Source organism: Tetrahymena thermophila, assembly GCF_000189635.1.
Source record: "Tetrahymena thermophila SB210 genomic scaffold scf_8253930, whole genome shotgun sequence".
Classification (NCBI taxonomy): Eukaryota; Ciliophora; class Oligohymenophorea; order Hymenostomatida; family Tetrahymenidae; genus Tetrahymena; species Tetrahymena thermophila.
In genome coordinates this window covers 69265-87633 of record NW_002475978.1, presented here as the reverse complement: position 1 = coordinate 87633, position 18369 = coordinate 69265, and the positions used below count along the sequence as shown (strand labels likewise).

Genomic DNA, 18369 nt, shown 5'->3' with positions numbered 1-18369 from the left:
AAACAATACCTATTTAAGCTTTATTAAAATTTTATATACCTAAAAAATAATCATCATAAACTCATTCCATCAAAAATAATTTGATAATTAATTTCTCTTAAATATAAAATAGTATGTATGTATCTATATAATAGACAATTTACACCTAAAATTAATTTTTTTAAATAAATTTAAATTATTTTAAAAATAAGTAAGTAAATAACTAAATAGAATTTACCAATCCTGATATAATTCATAAATATATCTTGTAAAAAATTTAATCATTTTGAATAAGGATTAAAGTAGCTCTTTTTAATAAGTATTTTTGAGTTTATTAATGTTTTTAAGTAAGTTAAAAATAAATGCAGTTAATTAAAATTATAAAATTTGCTTTACAATTTTAATTTTATTAAATTCACAGATGAATCAAATTAAATAAATAAATATAATATTTTTATACAATTCAAATTATATATTTAAATCATATCTCTGATAATGAAAGGTAATTATATTATTCTAAAATTCACAATCAAATAAATTTAGATTTAAATTTACCTATGAATTAAGAGCATAAAATATTAGTAAAATTTTAAAATAAAATTTATTTAAGAAATTTTTTCTTTTTAAAATAATTTTATAAACTTTAAAAATTTTAAATTAGTTAAAAGCATATAAATTTTTATTATTAATTTTGAAAGGTTTTAAATCAATAAAAATTGAATTTAAAGAATTTTATTTTGAGTATAAATTAAAGATATTTATTTAATCTTTCTTTTTCAAATATGTGATAGATTTACAATTCATTTTAAAGAACAACATAAAACCAAAAATTTATGGAAAAATTTTGAATTAAAGATTTTTAAATATATTATTATTAAAATGCTAAAATTAATTGTTTAATTCATTGAAATACTACTTGTTTGAAAGTATTTTTTTTATTGAATAAATAATTTTATCTAAAAATAAATTTATTATTTGAACTTAATTTTGAAAAAAAAGGGTTAAGGAATTAGTCAGCAATTAAGTAGAATAATAATTAACTAATTTTTAAGAATGATAATGAGAGACAGACTGAGTACGGATTTATTTCTACTGCCAGTATTTAATTAAATAAGATTAAAATGAAGCAAGGATAGTGTGCTAAGAAAAAAATGTACTTTGATTTTATCTTTTTGAACTATTTTAAAGTAGCTCAAAATGAAAAACAATAAAATTAGAGCGGGCTATATTAAATTATATATACCAATAGATCTATTTAGTTAATTTCATTCTAAAAATAAAGAATACTCTTAAAATAATATATTTATTTATTTAGAGATTTGGATAGTCGTCTTAATAATAAAAAGAAGATACATTTAGACAAATAAACACATATTTATAAATTAAATTTTTAAAATGAGCGAGGATTAGAGAAAGAGTGCCTAAAAGTGGTTTAAGGTTTACCGCACTATTTGCGAAATGGCCAGAGATAGAGGTAATCTAATTTAACTAATAAATTAAATAACTCTTAGTTCGAAATATGCATACTTTCATTTCAAAATTTTCAGATGATCGTAGTGCACAATATTGTTAAAAAAAGCCTTTTGTATAAAAGATAAGTGTATTAATAAGATTTTATGCAAGCGAATGATAAGCAAAATTAATTAATTAAAATATTTTTCAGAAACAAAATAAAAAGATTAAGTTTGTTGATAAATAAACTGCAACTATAAAATAAATAATCTGAATTTAGCTATTTAATTGAATTTTTTATCTTGCTAATTAAAGGATACAGCGAAGAAGCTGAGCAATAGTTGAATCTGATTAAAACTAAGGAATAGGAAAATATGTGGATTTAAAACAGCATGTCTAACGTTCAAAACAGTTTAACCATAAATTCTTTTTCACATGATGCTAACCAAACTGATGAACACAAATTTTTAGGAATGGAATAGCACCTTTACGTTTTCCATAGCTAAACTAAGTTAACCGATGATATACTTAGCTCATATGATAAGACTATTTAAAAATATCACGAGTCTTCTATTAAAAACAATCCTTAATTGAACGTTTTTATTAATGTTGTTATTCTTGTCCCAGAAGAAAAAGATATCGTCACTAAGAAAGTTTAAGATGTACTTAAATTTTTTATTTCTAGACACATTGCTTTCTACTTGATTTTATTATATTAATAAATTAATAAATAAATAAATTGGATTATTAGAATTATTTTATTTTAGAATATCTTATTAAAATAATTTGAAAAATTTACTAAAAACATTTTTAATCAATAATAATTATAGATCATTCTCATCTCAAACAAGTATTTTAAAGATAGAATTGAACTCTTTGAAAAGAGATAGGTTGAAATGAACTTCAACAGTAAAAAGTAAACTGATATTAAATCTGAAACAGATGATAAAGGCGATGTCATTTAAATCTTCTATAAATATGAAATTTTCTTCTTTGATGATCTTGTCATTAACATCACCAAGCATCAATTAGTTCCTAAGCACGTACCCTTGAATGCCATCGAAAAGAAAAAATTAATGGATAAATAGTAAAAAAATATTTTTTTTATTTGTATTTCGTTTAAACAATTTTTTTAATAAAAGCAAAATTAACGATGCTTAACTCCCTAAGATCCTTTCCACCGACCCAATTACAAAATATTTTGGATTAAGGACAAAGCAAGTAATAAATTTAAAATAAAAAATAAATGGCAATAATATTAATTATTAACTATAAATTTACTAGGTTTTCAAAATAGAAAGAGATTCTGAAACTGCTGGTAAATATATTACTTATAGAATTGTTAGTTGAATATGTTTAAAAAGATTTTTATACTGTTTTGCTTTTGCTTAAATCTATTATTTCTTTTTATCAAAAAAATATCATATATTATCAAATTTGAATCTTAATATCATATTTATATATTAACATGTTTTTTAATTTATACTAACTAACTAACTTTCCATATTTTCAATGAATAAATACAGACAGACAGAATCATTTTAATTATCTATTTTATGCTATTTAAATTTTTCAATTCAATACACAATTATGTATTCAAATTTATTAGCAGATAATTTTTTTTGAATTTTATTTATTTTTATTGTTTTTTATCAAATAAATAAATAACCTTAAAATTTGATGCATTTATTTTTAAATAAAATTTTGAAAGAAATTCTTTATGTTAAACTTGGTATGTTTGTTTTTACTAAATAAACTTATTTTTAAAACTTTAATATTTTATTTTAATTCTTACTTTCAATCAATCAAGAGGTATTAGATTTTAACGATTTTTTAAAAATTTAACATAAATAAATAAACAATATTTCTTAAATATAAATTAACTTTTAACTGCTAAATTTTGCATTAGATTTTTTAAGTATTTAAATTTAAGATAAGTCTTCTATATTTATTTATTTAAAAATGAATGTATTTCTCAAAATGGAAAATTGTCTCTATTAAAAAGTAAAATGTAAATAATTTTTTTAAAAATATCTAAACATTAGAAGATATTGTGGATTTAATATTTTGTTCTGGTTTTTTTTTGATTTTATAAAATAGTTTAAGTTAGATATAAATATTCAAATTTTTAAATGTTGGGATTCATTAAGATATTATAAATTAATAAATTTAAGATAATAACAAATAAAAAATTAAATTATTTATTTATTTATTTAGAGAAAAAAAAATTGTTTAATGAGTTAAAAAAAATAAACTCATTTTTAATAAAAAGCAAAATTTTATCTATTTTGCTAGATTGACAACTTAGAAATATTTTTTTGATTGAACTCAATTTATAAAAATAAATAAAATATTTTTATTAAATATAAAAAAAGAAAACAAAGTTTAATCTAAATTTTTTATTTTAGAGAAATAAATGCATTTTACAGAAAATTAAATACAAGAAAAATAATTAATTAAAAACACCTTGATTGATTAAGAAAAATTTTAGAAATCAACTGATTTCATTTTCAAACATTATTTTCTTTTATCTTCTAAACAAGTCTTAATATTTCTTTAGGGATTTGTAAATAATACCAGAATTTTTTGAGTCTAAAGTGTTCTAATTTTTAATATTGAAAGATTTGCCAGAAGTTCCTTAGAAAGAAATATTTTAGTTAAAGTCACTATGAAGCGTATTTATATTGTTGTTACTATTTATATTGTTATTTATGCTTATGTTATTGTTATTATTGTTGTAAAACGAATGCAGATTACCATGGCTTGCCTATTTAGATTTTGAGAAGCTCGTGTTATGTGGAACATTAAATATTTGCATTGGATAATTACTTTAAAGTGTGTTAGAATGAGTGGTGCTGCTATTATTAACAAAACCTATTTCGCTTTTCTTAGTTGTATATCTGTTTCCGCTATTGTTAATAGAACCTGTTTCGCAGAAACTATTTTTTAGCTCACTTGAATAGTTATTTATGTTGCCTTAGCTAGTATTTTAGTTGTTTGTGAAGTGAGATCTCAATATTTATGATTACCTTTTCTTAGCTATTATAGAATTATTCCCCACATTGACTATTCCACTTAAAGGATCGGTGCCTGCAATTCTATGTGAATAAGAATTTTAATAGTTTCCTGATTTAATGTTTATGCCACTGTTATTATTACTATTAGTATTAGCATTACTGAAGCTTCCTTTATCAAGTTTACCATTGTAATAGTTAGAAATAAATGAACTCTTATTATAATACTCGCTGCTTTTTGGAAGTGTAGAATTTACAGTGCTTGATATTTTGTTATTGTTTCCTGTTCCTTTCAGAAGAGCGTATCTACTAGGAGATTGATGTGTATTCTGCGAAATAATATTACTTACGCTATTTGTTTTTCTAAAAAGATCAATAGTTTACTAACCTGATTTATTAGCTGATGTTGTTGGAAACGATGGTCTCTTTAAGTTATGATTTTCGATACTGTTATTAAATTCTTCTGCAAGGTTATTTTTAAAGCTTGTAAATTGATCATCTATTAGCTAGATATTTTTGCTTGCTTCAGTTGTACTTCCTAAATGGTGACTAATTCCTCCATCTAAAAGACTTATGCCATGATTATTCATCATTAATAAGTTACTATTGCTGTTATTGTTATTCAGTGTACCTGAGCCTAGATGACTATTTAAAATTTAGTTAAATTACATAAGATGCTATTGATTAGCTTTTGTGCTAATGCTGTTGTTTTAAAATTATCTGAACACTCCACTATGAGCTGCAGCAATATTTCCAGGATCAGTTTTTTATTATTTTCTTTCTTTGAACTCATTATTGTTCGACAATGTTGGGTAATTAGAAGAAATTACATTTGGAGAAAATGGGTTATTTTTCTATGAAAAGTCTTATAAGAGTTGATTAGGGTATAAATTAGAGTTCTATTACTACTCATAAAGGTTTTTTTAGCTTTGAGATTTGATCAAGTTTTGATTAGAAAATGATTAGCTGCTTAAAATTTATTGCTGCTACTGTTGATTTGCTGGAGAGTTCGCATTTGTTAAAAATTAAGCATAGAGCTTCTAGCTGAGCGGATTTGCAAAATTCAAGCTGTTGTTATTGTTGTTATTGTTTATGTATGTAAGATTTTAACTGCTAAATGTCGAATTTGTGTCTTTAATTCTATCTTTATCGAAAGGGTTAGAACCTATAACATATTATATTTGATCATTGAAATTCTTTTTAATTTGATTTATTGGCACTTAGTTATTCATCTAGTGTTGCATCTATTGCATTTACTATTACTGTAAAATCTGTTATTAAAATAGCTAATTTAAGTTAATAGTTTTTTCATCAGGTTCGAATGCATTGGGATGATTCATTTAATAGGAATCAGCTATTTACTAAATTTATTAATTCGGAGAAAAATTATTACCAGACTATTCTTGTTGCTAGTAGCTATGTTACTATTACTGTTGTTACAAAAGCTATTGTTTTTATGATGAGGACTATCTCCTCGTGCTCTTGTCAGAGGACTTGTAGTAAGGTTTTGGTTCTTTATAAGCAAGTTAATTATTTTAAATTTGAGGTTCTTCATTCAAAAATGAATGAACATGAGAAACTGTTGTAGGTTATATGTTTTGGTTATTCATTTTAGATGAAGTGTTATTAGCATTTAAATTATTGCTATTTGTAATTTGCTACTAGTTTTTAGAATTTGTATTGTTTGCGAAGCTATTTCTAAGGGAAGAATTGTGTGTACCTAGTTCAACTCCTCTCAAGTCGCAGATTTTATTTTTTAAGAATTGAATTTAGTCAATAAAATTTGAGACTTCATCCATTTTAAAATTATTTATAATGAAATCTTATTAGCTTTATTATAGGAAAAACTAATTATTAAAGTTGCTAGCTTAATTCTTAGAAGCAGATCCATTAGGAGAGTTGTTTGCATTGCTATGATTAGCTAATTGCAAGATATCTTCATTTTCGAAGAGAAATTGATCAAGAATATTTCTACAGAATTGGAATTCCTTAAATGTTTTTGCATTGGGCTGAATATTTCTTGCATTGATTTCACTAAAATGGAATCGAAGTTGAGCCAAGATTTTTAGTTTATGTTAAAGTTCTTCTTACTTATTGCTTAGAATATTCTCTGATAATTTAAGTACCTCTTCAGCCTCAACGGTAAGCTAAGACTATTTTTCTTCGAGCTTTTAAATTAACAATTAAATCTATTCGGTAATTAACATCTTAGCCTAATTTGCTTTTTCAACTCTTTTTCTGTGCTTCTCTTCTTCGCGCTTTTATGATAGCTTTATTAATTCAAAGCACACATTAATTTAGCGACTGCAGTCATCTACCTTTTCTAAAAGTAGCTCCTATCCTTTTTCAAAGTTAGTAACATCTTCTGTAACAAATTCACCTTTTTGTAAGCATTTTAAGCAAATACATTTATTCTATGAGAAATTAAAAAATCCCAATTCCTCATAAGGATGCTCATCACAATAAGGCTGTAATTTAAACTAGATATTCTCACAATCTTCTTCATTACCATAATTATTTTATTGATATGTATCTTATTCAAGGCTATTCTCTTAAATACTAATCACATCTTATTATTGTTATTATTATTATTATTACTGTTGTTGCTACTTTTGTTTATTATCAACAATTTTATTTTTCATACTTCTCTTTAGGCTATCCTCACTTTCTTGTAAGCTTTGAATTTAACTTCTTTAGTTATTTCCTTACTAAGAGGTTAGCTTTTACTAAACTTACTTTTGCTGAGATATTTAAGGTGAAGGGTCTCTCTTTTGATTATTATAAGTAGTAACACTTTAATTACTTATTGGTTCTTATTCATTCTATGCAATGCTTAGCTGCTTTAAAGGTAAATCATATTTGTTATATCCTTAAATATTCTAAGAATCACTTGAGTAGTACATATCTTATTTGGCTTGCTTTTTTTCAAAATATTCTGCCTGGCTTGACATCTCATTCATAGAATTGCTTATATCAAGACTCATTTAATCGTTTTATGTTTAAGAACCTCTTTTTTTAGCTTGTAAAGATAAGTTATTATCTTAAATAGAGCTCTTTGAATTAACAGAAGCATAATTATTCATCTAATTACCTCTGATTTCATTTGAATTTTTTCTGTTAACTGATTCTACTGTCTGTTGCTTTTAGATAATTTTTGCTTATTTTTCATTCTGACCAATTTGTAAATCTTAGCTTTGCTAAAATTAACTATCTTCATCTGGATTATTTTATCTGTAAGAATTTCTTTTAGGGTGCTTTTGCTAATTGTTATCAATGCTTCTCTCAACTGTAAAGACTGACTGCATTGGATTTAATTTTTCTTCATTTATGCTTGAATTAAAGCTTTGCTAGTAGTTAGAATTTTATGGCATTTTATATTTTTAACTTTCAATAGTAGATTAAAGGTTGTTGCTATTTTCTTAATTTTATTGAACTGTTAAAAAATTTGAACCTGCAATTATTTATTGATTTGTCAAGTTATGGTTGTAATTTGAGGTGAAATTAGTATTTGTGCTGAAATTGCTTTAGTTGTTATTTGAAATAATAAACTTTTATGTATTAGGTTTCTTCTTATTTGAGCTATCTTCTGGTGGTTCATATTAATTTACATTTTATAAAGGACGAACACTATTTTAGTTTTTTTCAAATTTATCAATGTTGCTTTTTTATTGCAAAGGTAGTTGCTAGATTTCTACTTCTTCAATAGATTATGTGACTGGAAAATTGTTATATTATTATTATTATTGTTATTTTTAAATAACTTATGTTTACTGTTGCTGTTTTTGGAGCTATTCATTGCTCAGCTTTTAAATTTTTTATTCTAAATTTTACTTTTGTTCTATTTTAATTTAGTTGTATAACTAATTTGAAAAAGCTTCTTGAGGGTCAAGATATTAATTTTCCTCTTCATTTGCTCTGAGGTCATAAGAAATGTCATCCCCATTATCCTTTTCTTATTCAAGCTAATCTCTTTAGAATTTTCCCTCTTACTACTACTATTGTTGTTGTTAATTTTTAAGATCTCTGGAAACAAATTTCTAATCAAAACTTTAAGGCTTATTTTGGTTTGGAATTTATATATTTTTTATTTAATCCTTTTGCTAAATTTTCTAAATCTGCTAAGCAAATTAATTGAAAGAAGCAGAGCCAAAATTTTGGTTATCGTTTTGTTTATAGTTTTTGTCTTGCTCATATTATTAGCTGACTCTATTGCTCTTTTCTTATTATGATTTTTAAGATTCTCTAAGAGAAGGGTTATTGGAAACAACATTTGCTTATTGGTGTTAAAAGCTTTCTTCTTCTTACAAATTGCTATCGGAAACATTAGCAAAGTCATCATAATTAAGTTCTTTCTTAATATTTTCACTTTATTAAATTCCAATTTTAAATTCACTTTATTGTTGAACATTTTCTGGATTTTTTTATTATATTTTACTAAAATTTAGTTTTTATGGATATTTAAAAGCAGATCCTTCAGCTTCATCGTCTGTTTATTCACCATAGTGCTCTTCTACGTCTTCTAATTAATTCTACTAAGTTTCAGTATTTCTTTCACTGCTTTAGAATTAGACTGGTGTAGAAGATTTTGCATGCATTTTCTTTTAGTTATCAGTCATTTGTTTATTTTCATTTACTCCTCCTTTATTGATCATTTTTCTCTGAACATCACTCATTGTACTACTTTCATGGTTATGTGAAGTGCTGGCACCACTGTAATTGCTTTGAGTAAGCTCGCCTTATTAATTTTGCAAGGATCCACTTTATTAATATTGCTAAAATTATTACTATTATTATTATTATTGTTGTTAATTTGGAGAAATGAATTGATTCTATTTATCTGGCATAGAAAAATACTCATTAAATGGGATGGCATGATTTGAAATAGTTTATTATGATTCTTTGTTACCAAAGTTAATATCTGTATTGCTCTAAGGAGTCATAGAAGCGTTAAATTATGAGTTAGAGAAAGAAGTATAATCTTGGTTCTTTTTAGAGAATATCTGCATAGAATTTGTGTCATATGGAGTTGTATTATTGTTTGGACTATTATTATTTGAGAAACTTTGTTGACTGTTAACATAATGATAATTTTTATTTGATGTATTGATAAATTTATTGAATTCCTTTCCATGCGACTTTTTCTACTCTTCTTTGATATAGTTTTGATTTTGATAATCTTACTAGCTGGAAGAAGACTTTGATTCTGCAGTTTAATTCTGAGTTTATTAAGCACTTTCGAATTACTTGTTACCCAATTTGATATCTTCTTTGCTTAGATTTATTTAATTATTGTTATTATTATTATGATTTCTATTTGTTTCTTCTGTTTAAAATGTTTCACTACTGTCTTCATAGATTATTTCCTATCTTGCTTGTAAGGAATTAATTTGGGAATCATTTTAAATGACAAGGACTGGGGATTATTAACTAGGTTGTATTATGGGCTACAGTTTTTGTAAATTGATATTACTTACTTAAGGCTAATTTAATGCAAAACCTTAAGAAGACGATGAAGAAGAATCACTCATTTATTTTTAGTATTCGTTCATGTTAGCTAAAGGGTTTTATTTATGCTGTTAATTTTTATTATTTATAAGCTAATTTTAATAATTAAGCTAGCTTTCATCAATTTACTCGGTATTCTCATCACAAGAATGGTATTGATTATTAGCAAAATGATTATTTTATTAAGCGATTAGCAATTCTGCATTATTCTACTTGTTTGAAAAGCCTTTTAAATGGAACTAATCTTCAGCAGCAAATTGCTATCCTTAATATTCTAACTAATTCTAATAATAACCATCATCATCCTCTTAATTAGACTTCTGCTCCTAATCATATTGATTTTAATAAATTTATTCTTATGCTTAATCACCAAACTCCTAGTTTTATTCAGCTAATTTTTAGTTTTCTTGCTGTTAAATAAAGTTTATTTAAATCTGCCTTATTACTTCTTTAACAGCTTCTACTGAATCATAATCCAGTAGAGTCTGTTCAAGACATAGCACGCATTAAACATTTATCATGCACTCCTCTTTTAGCTCTGAATAGTTTTCGTCTGTAGAAGAAATTGGTAATTCAAATATTTAATCTATTGTTAAATAATCCTATTATATAAACCACTCTGCCATGCACTTAAGACAAAAGCTGTGCTAGCAATTAAGTTCTATATAGTTAAAAGGAAAATTTTAGCATTTATTACACATAATCATATCTTCTTGAACAGGTTGCTATAACTGTTATTAATCCTAAATTTACTGCTCTAATAATTCATCATCTTGTTATCTCAACTCTCCTTCCTCCTCATTCATATCTTACTCTTTTTAGGAGTTATTTTAACGTTTTTAATCTTGCTTAACCATTTAATTGTTAACAAACTGCTATTTATTTGAATTTATTTGCATCATATGTAACATCTCCATTTGCTTAAACTAATCTTAGTTATCACCTTCTTGATCTTTATCCTCATAGTTTTCCTATTAACTTTCTGCTAAATTATCTTAGCTGTCAATTACACTTTGTTAAGGTTACTTTGATGAAATGATCTGAAATTGTTGGTTTTTAGGCTATTACTAATTCTAGGAATATCCTTGCTTATGTTAAATTTACTGTTGTGGATTTATGTACTAAGAAATCTTCTGTTAAGAACTTTAAATTGATTGTTGCTAAGATTAAAATTGAGATGAAGGAATCTAAGAAATTTGTTACACATTTTCATTATCTTCGCTATTCTCCTAAAATGAATAAAACCATTACTTTTCCAAACCTCCATGATTATCTTGGTCTTGTTTAAATACATGTTGAAGTTAATGAAATTAGTTATAGTATTATTATTATTATTATTCATTCTCATTTTCTTGGTCATATTCTTCATTATTTTACTATAATTAATTAATATTCTAGCCATCTATAGGCAATTAATGATGTAAATCTTATTCATCTAATTCGACTTAATTGTTTTAAATATCTGACTCGTTTTGGTATCCTTGACCATACATGTTAATTTCGTCTTCTTCTTCCTCATCTCCATCGGTCCTGCCTTAATTATAATATCTATTCTTATTTTCTATATTTGGCTACTTTGTTTGCGCTACACTCATTTATTTGACAGTCAATCCTTTGCCTATTTCAAAGGTTATTTTTAATTGCTCTTTTTCTTTAAAATCAATAAATAAGTCTTGAAAATATTGCAATTAATTAAATTTTTTTTATATATTTTATATTCAAATTTACTAAAAATGCTTTTGAATATCTTTACTGTATTTAATTTTCAATTTGATTAACTAGTTATCAAAATTTATATTTTCAAATTTCATTTAGTTTATTAATTTTTATTTGCAATGCTTAGTTGCTGCTATAAACAAACAAGCAAATCTTGTGATAATTTAAAATTCATTGATTCATTTGCTATTATATTTATATTAATATTTTTTAAAATAATAAGCGAAACATTTTTAAGTTTTAAATGTGCTTAATTTTTAAAAATAACGCCCATAGTAAACTAATTTTTTTAAAACTATCAAGTAAACCTTCTTAAAAAGACTTAATCTAGCTAGCTTTACTTATTTATTAAAAAATTTCCTTAAAATATTTTAAAAAGTAAATTTTTTGAATATTTTTGAAAAAAATCTTAAATAATTTTAAAATTAGATTAATTTATTTAATTGTTAAATTAAAAATAACAATTATTTAAAAATTTATTTTAAATTATATATTTATTATAGAGTTAAAATATCCTTATTGTTAATTAATGTAGTTTGTAGCAATTTTTTTGTTTATATCAAATCTTTAATGAATTATTTGAAAAAGTATTTTCTCACCATTACCAAGTATTTTGTATTAAATTTCTCGTGATAATTTTTTTATTTAAAAAATTATTTAATTAAATTTAATAAAGTGTTGAAATCTGATTAGATGTAATTAAATATTTAATTAACAAATAAACTACTAAAAAAATAAAAAATATTTATTTAAAATATTACCAAACTTAATAAAGATACGTTAAAAAAATAAATAATTATTTCTTTTTCTTAGTTTATACTCTCTTATTCTTAAATTATATTAAGTATGTACATTACAAATCGAATCTAAAAACTATAAAGAAAAAAATATCGTCTAGAAATTATTTATTTTTAACTTATCATCCATCAAAATAAATGTTTTAAAAAATATTTGTTTATATATTTTTACAAAAATAAATGAATTTTTAACATAATTTAGCAGCATATGGTACATTTATAGTTTTATGTAATAATAAAAATAGAAGTTTACTTACAATTTATATTTATTTATTTATTAATGAGATATTTAAATTTAATTGACTTTTAAAATTAATTTTAATTTATTTTAAATAAGTATTTTTTTAATGTTTTTATTATAAAACTAAATAAATATATTTTATTAATTTTTTATGAGAATAGTTATTACTTTATATTTATCTTAGATGTTTTGTTAATTTAATTAATAGTTCGTTAAATTTATTTTAAGTGTTTGTCTATTCAGATATTTTAAAATGGCATTGCCAAAAATATTCCTACCATGATTCCAAAAGTTAAAGAAAAAGCCATTACAAATCCTGCTTATTCTCTATGATAATTGCTAATCATTTTTTCAGTGGAAAGAATAAAAAGAGCACTATCTGTGTATCCTGCAGAGAAAGAAAAAACAATTATGTTTAGACAAATGATCCAGTCTGCAGAGAAGATTGAATCACTATTGACAGCATTCATTATAAATATAATAAAGTGTAGAAAACGTAGAATGATAAGTGAATAGATGATGTTGTTATTGTATAGACTTCTTATTGCTACTACATGTTTACCAAGAACATTAGATACATTATGCATGAAAATAATCCATATACAGCTCCAAGTGTATGAAATTCCTTATAATTAGCTTTTCAAGCTTATAGCTGGGTACATCATATTAGCACATACGTTGCTTAAGAGCATAAATAAAGGTAAAGGCATTAAATCTTTAGCTATGAGTAAATATTGAATAAACTATTATCTGAAATTAAGTTTATGAAATGATTTTTTACTACTTTCATCCTAGTTTTCGTTGAGGGAATAATGAGATAGTGCTTTTTTATCATTTTCATTATTATTTTAGATTAGTAATCTCTAATTTTTCTTTTGATTTTCAATAGTTTTGCAGTAAGTTGCAGTACTCACCGTTTATATTTATTCAGGAGAGTTATCTTCAAGATAGTTTTAATCTTCAATAATTTATTCTTCTTATTAATATATTAAACTTTATTTGTTTTTTTCTTAAAGACTCATATAGCTCGTTGTCTTAACATAAAATTGATGCAATATAAAACCTACTACGTTGAGAAACCCAGCAGAAAGAAAATAAATCAAAGTAGAAAAATTAACATCATCGCCTAAAAAACAAACAACAATTATTCTAATTAAGATAACTATTATTCCACTTGCGCTACTTCCTATATTGTAAGCTACTATTTTACTTTGGTCCATCATGCAAGATAATCCAAGCAATGAGCTATTAAAAATCTAACCAAAAACACCCCAAATTAAAGAAAGAATCATGATCACTACAAAGCCTCCAGCTGTTTAGGATAAATAGTTTGTTGCAATAGGAAGCATTACTAGGATTACAACCATTCCAAAAATGCAAATTGATATTCTTAAAGGGAATAAAACTTTCTGTGCGATAAAAGGCATAGCAAGTGAGACTAAATTAAATGTTATCATAGGAGGTAAGGGAAGATAAAAGTAAATGTTATAATCACTAAAATTTTATGCAAAGTAATCTAATGAACCTAAGATAGCATTATACCCTAATAATGAAATTATGCCTTGCAAAACAAAATAAACATAGCTAAATATTTGATTAGAATCTTTTTTTTCCCTCATTAGTAGATTTTCGTTGTTTTCCATTTTGATATACTTAAAAATGATTGATTGATTGATAAGTTGATTTTGTTAGCTACCTTTTTAATTAATTGCTTATATTTGTAAAAAATTAATTTATTACAAATATTTCTTTTATCTAAATAACTTCTATTTAAGAAATACGTATTACGTTCTATTTTTTATTTCTTGGAGTAACATCAAAAAGTGTTTTCTTAATTTGAGTACTTTATCCCATTAAACCTTTATTAAAAAAGTAAGGTGAAGATATAAAATTGGAAGATATATTGTATCCAAGAATATTCTCAATAGTAACTTACATTAAGTAATCGAAATTTAATATGTATACCCAACAGCCTTGAAAAATTGTTTGCTGATAAAACCAATTTACAAAATGAATTATATTTGGTTGAAATAATAAACAATTTTCTTTAAAGATAAGCCCTTAATTTATAACTAATTTTAAATACTATTTACAATCTATAAAACAATTTAAATTATTACTTTACTCAAATTTTTTAATTAATTTCAAACACTCACCTTAAATTAGTAAAATAAAAAAATATTTAAAAGTTATTTGTTAATAAAATTAAGTTAAAATTCATTTAATAAAATCTATTTTTGTGAGTATCTATATTATCTAATAAATAAATTTAACAAGTAAATCTTCATAAAATTTGATGTGTTAATATTCTTTTAATATAATTTATAAGTATTAATTTATCAAAATTTATTGTAAACTAACTTAATATTCTAATGAGCATATTTAAGATTATTAAGATACTAAAAAATATACAACAATTTTTTTATTTTCATTTATTTTTCAAAAAATTATTATTGACTAATTTATAACATTAAATCAGATAAAAAATAGATAAATATCTTAATAATTGATTGAAAAAAATTGAAATATATTAAAACAATACAATTTGAAGTAAATAACTTTAACATTACACTTTAAATTAATTTTAATTTAGAAATAATTAGATTTTAATCGATTAATGCAAACAATACCAGAAAATAAATAAATGAACTTAAGTTTATCTGATTTGTTTGTTTTTTATTTGTTATATAAATATTTTTTTTTCAAACTGCAGTATTACTTTATGAAACATTTAATATGTTTAATTCTCCTCCGTCGTCTTTCCAAGCTTTAATTTAAGTAGCAGAAATTAAAATACAATAAATAAATAAATAAATAAATAAATAAATTTTTTTGAATATTTACCTGGATCGTCTAACTCTCTGTCTCTATGTAAATAAAACCAGACTTTTTTTTCTTAGTCGTATTTTATAGCAGGATCATCCAAATAGTGCAATCTATCTAGAGCACCACTTACTATAGTACTTACCTTATCATAAGTCAGATCTTAATTAATGTATTAGCTTTCTTTAAGTAACTCCTATTATATAAAAAAAAATTTTAATGTATATCATATAAAAGCTTCTTTTACACAAATGTCATATCTTGTTCCTTGCCCGTTTGGTAATCTAGCACAGGCATCTCTTACAAGAGAAAGAATTGTAATATATGGTGATCTTTTCTATTTTAAAAAGAGATGATCACGAGGTCTTGATTACATTGAAACATTTAATTTTTTGCAAACAGGTGCCACACAAGTCTTCGATCCATCTTATAAAAAATATATCCAAGGTTTAGTGGGGCTTTCATATCTTTGCCTTTCCTACTCTCTGTAATTATCTATCCATTCTTAAGAGACCTTTTAAAATAGTAACAATAAATCATAAAATATTTTTTATTTAGAAATAATATGAAAAAGTGCAGATTTGATAATTTTTTATCTCTATTAAATAATCAAGCAAGCAAGCAGAATTTACTAGTTGCTTTGAATATTTTTTTTAAATTATTGATTTGATTATTTTTGTCTGTTTCAAAAAAATTAAAATTTTTACTGGGACTTTACTCTTTTTGATTTTATAGTAAGGTTAAGGTGTGTCTATAACGGTTTAATACTTTGATTTTTACTATTCAGACATTAATTCGATGTTTGAATTTGAGTCATTGTTATCAAAACGAGTTGAATTGGCTATTTGAGATCCATTTTGATTGTAGTTACTTTCAGATCTAGCTGCGTTTGTGTTATTATTTTTAGAGCCATTTACCAATCCATTTGACATTGAGCTATTTTATTTACCATTTTAATTACCAATACCATTTGCTTATTGCATACCACCATTATTTCCTCCAGCTCCTCCTACATTACCATATTATTAAGGTTTTTTACGTCTATTATCTCTATCTTCTTCACTTCCATCAGTACTGTTACCAACAGATACTTCATCAAAATCTACATCAGGTCTCAGATTGATAAAGCTCTTTTCGCTTTAATCGCTATCGCTACTTAACAATTCCTCAACTCTTTTAATCGCTTTTCTCTTCTTTAAAAGCTTTTAATAAAAATAAATTTATAATGAAATATTTATTATTATTATTATTAAATAAATTATAAAGATAAAAAAAATGATTTTATACTGTTTTGACACGATTTATGGTTTCAGGTACTAATTTTTACTTAACTTCTAGAAGAGTGTCTTCGTAATATTTATTCAAAGTCTGTAATGCCATTTTTCTCTATATCTTCTATTCTTATTGTCTCATGGTTGTGTAGCTACCAGATTTGCATTTCTGCAAGAACTCGTTCAACGGATTAACTCCAAATTTAAAAGATTGACCACTAAATAGCATTTTCATTGTTTCATTTTATTGTTCTTCAGTTTCCTAATTTATATTAGTTGTTAGTTTGCTTGTCAGAATTTATGATATAATAAAAATAATTGAAGTAAAATTGAAAATATCTTTACTTGTTGAGGGAGTAATTTTCTTAAATTTTAGAGCTCTTCTTTACCAAGTAAAGATGTCAATGTGTTGAGATCAAAAAACTATTACAATATTGTAGAAGTCTTAAATTCAGTTAATACAATAAATAAATATATCATTTACATCTGCTAAGTCATCTAAATTAAGTAAATCTTCACTCACTTTTAATTTTTCTTATCCTTCGATATACAAATTCACTTAACTATGTTCTTCAAAAACTAATTTAAAAGACAAAATGAGTAAAAGAAGATCCTCTATTCAAGACGTATTGTCTAAATAAATTTCAAATTTTACCTAATTCCTCATCTAAGCCATAATCAGATGAATAGTCGCTAACATCCGCTTGATTTAGAGCTATTTTAATTTTTTTAATTCTTAATATGGCTTCGAAATTTAATTAAACTGAAGGATCTTGAAATTCCTTTGTTCTTAAATTTGTTAAAAAGAAATAGTTCAGAATTACCATTTTCTAAGGTGTTATCCATAGTTTTTTTAATCTAAGTATATATTTTAGTGTATGTGTCTAAGCTATTTATGGTTAAGCAAATATAAATATTTTAGCAAAGATATTTATTTAATTTAGTGATCAAAAAGATAAAATGAGATCAAAGTATAAAACAAGCTCTTATAAAAATGAGCCACTAAAAACACTGCCAAAATTAATTAAGTTTTACTATTGTGATTTGGTGAACATGTCTTCCTCTTTGTATTGCTATGAAATTTTACTCATGTTTTAGCTATGTTATTGAGCTATTTATATTGATAAAAATTACACTATTATTTTATGAGATGGCAAGCTTAAATAAACAAATTAAAATGAAAACTATCAATGTTTTTATATTTCTTTTAATCAATATATTAATAATAACAAAATATTATCAATTATTTTATAGATCTTTTCTTAATTGATTTCTAATAAATAATAATTATCATTTTCCCAAATAAATCATAAATTAATTGTTAGACAGATGTCCTGCATTTTTATAAATAGCCTCTCAAATTTATTTAAATGTGCAATTAGAGAAACTTTCCCTCCGTGATGATTTAAATCCTTCCACATTATTAAATTTTGAGGTTGAAGCAGCCAGCTTTACTATTTCATCTTCATAATTTTTTATTATCATGATAACTGCTCAAATAATGTCTAAAAATAAGAATTTAAACCAAAATATAAACAGATTATTAAATATAATATCATAATCATATCTTA

The 18369-nt window shown here is 23.8% G+C and overlaps 4 protein-coding genes across 4 annotated transcripts; 1 reads left to right on the top strand and 3 right to left on the bottom strand. All coding sequences in view use genetic code 6, as the record gives it.

Annotated features, from left to right (window-relative positions):
- Nucleotides 1-1374: 1374 nt before the first annotated feature.
- Nucleotides 1375-2781, top strand: TTHERM_00941450 (RNA polymerase Rpb5, carboxy-terminal domain protein; the record flags this gene model as incomplete). The annotated part of the gene is made up of 5 exons (XM_001026905.3): nt 1375-1453; nt 1747-2093; nt 2262-2518; nt 2574-2652; nt 2716-2781. 5 exons carry the CDS (start codon nt 1375-1377, stop codon nt 2779-2781), a joined length of 828 nt encoding a protein of 275 aa, XP_001026905.1.
- Nucleotides 2782-3925: 1144 nt separating this feature from the next.
- On the bottom strand, nt 3926-11545 carry TTHERM_00941440 (hypothetical protein; the record flags this gene model as incomplete). Its single annotated transcript, XM_001026904.3, has 1 exon — nt 3926-11545. One exon carries the CDS (start codon nt 11543-11545, stop codon nt 3926-3928), a length of 7620 nt encoding a protein of 2539 aa, XP_001026904.1.
- Nucleotides 11546-12943: 1398 nt separating this feature from the next.
- On the bottom strand, nt 12944-14347 carry TTHERM_00941430 (nucleoside transporter family protein; the record flags this gene model as incomplete). The annotated part of the gene is made up of 1 exon (XM_001026903.2): nt 12944-14347. The coding sequence occupies one exon, from the start codon at nt 14345-14347 to the stop codon at nt 12944-12946; it is 1404 nt and encodes a 467-aa protein (XP_001026903.2).
- Nucleotides 14348-15406: 1059 nt separating this feature from the next.
- TTHERM_00941420 (kappab-binding family nuclear factor, putative) lies at nt 15407-17889 on the bottom strand (the record flags this gene model as incomplete). Its single annotated transcript, XM_001026902.3, has 10 exons — nt 15407-15471; nt 15549-15723; nt 15775-16041; nt 16235-16729; nt 16815-17060; nt 17144-17221; nt 17283-17377; nt 17454-17513; nt 17623-17687; nt 17834-17889. The coding sequence occupies 10 exons, from the start codon at nt 17887-17889 to the stop codon at nt 15407-15409; spliced, it is 1602 nt and encodes a 533-aa protein (XP_001026902.3).
- Between the last annotated feature and the right edge of the window lie 480 nt (nt 17890-18369).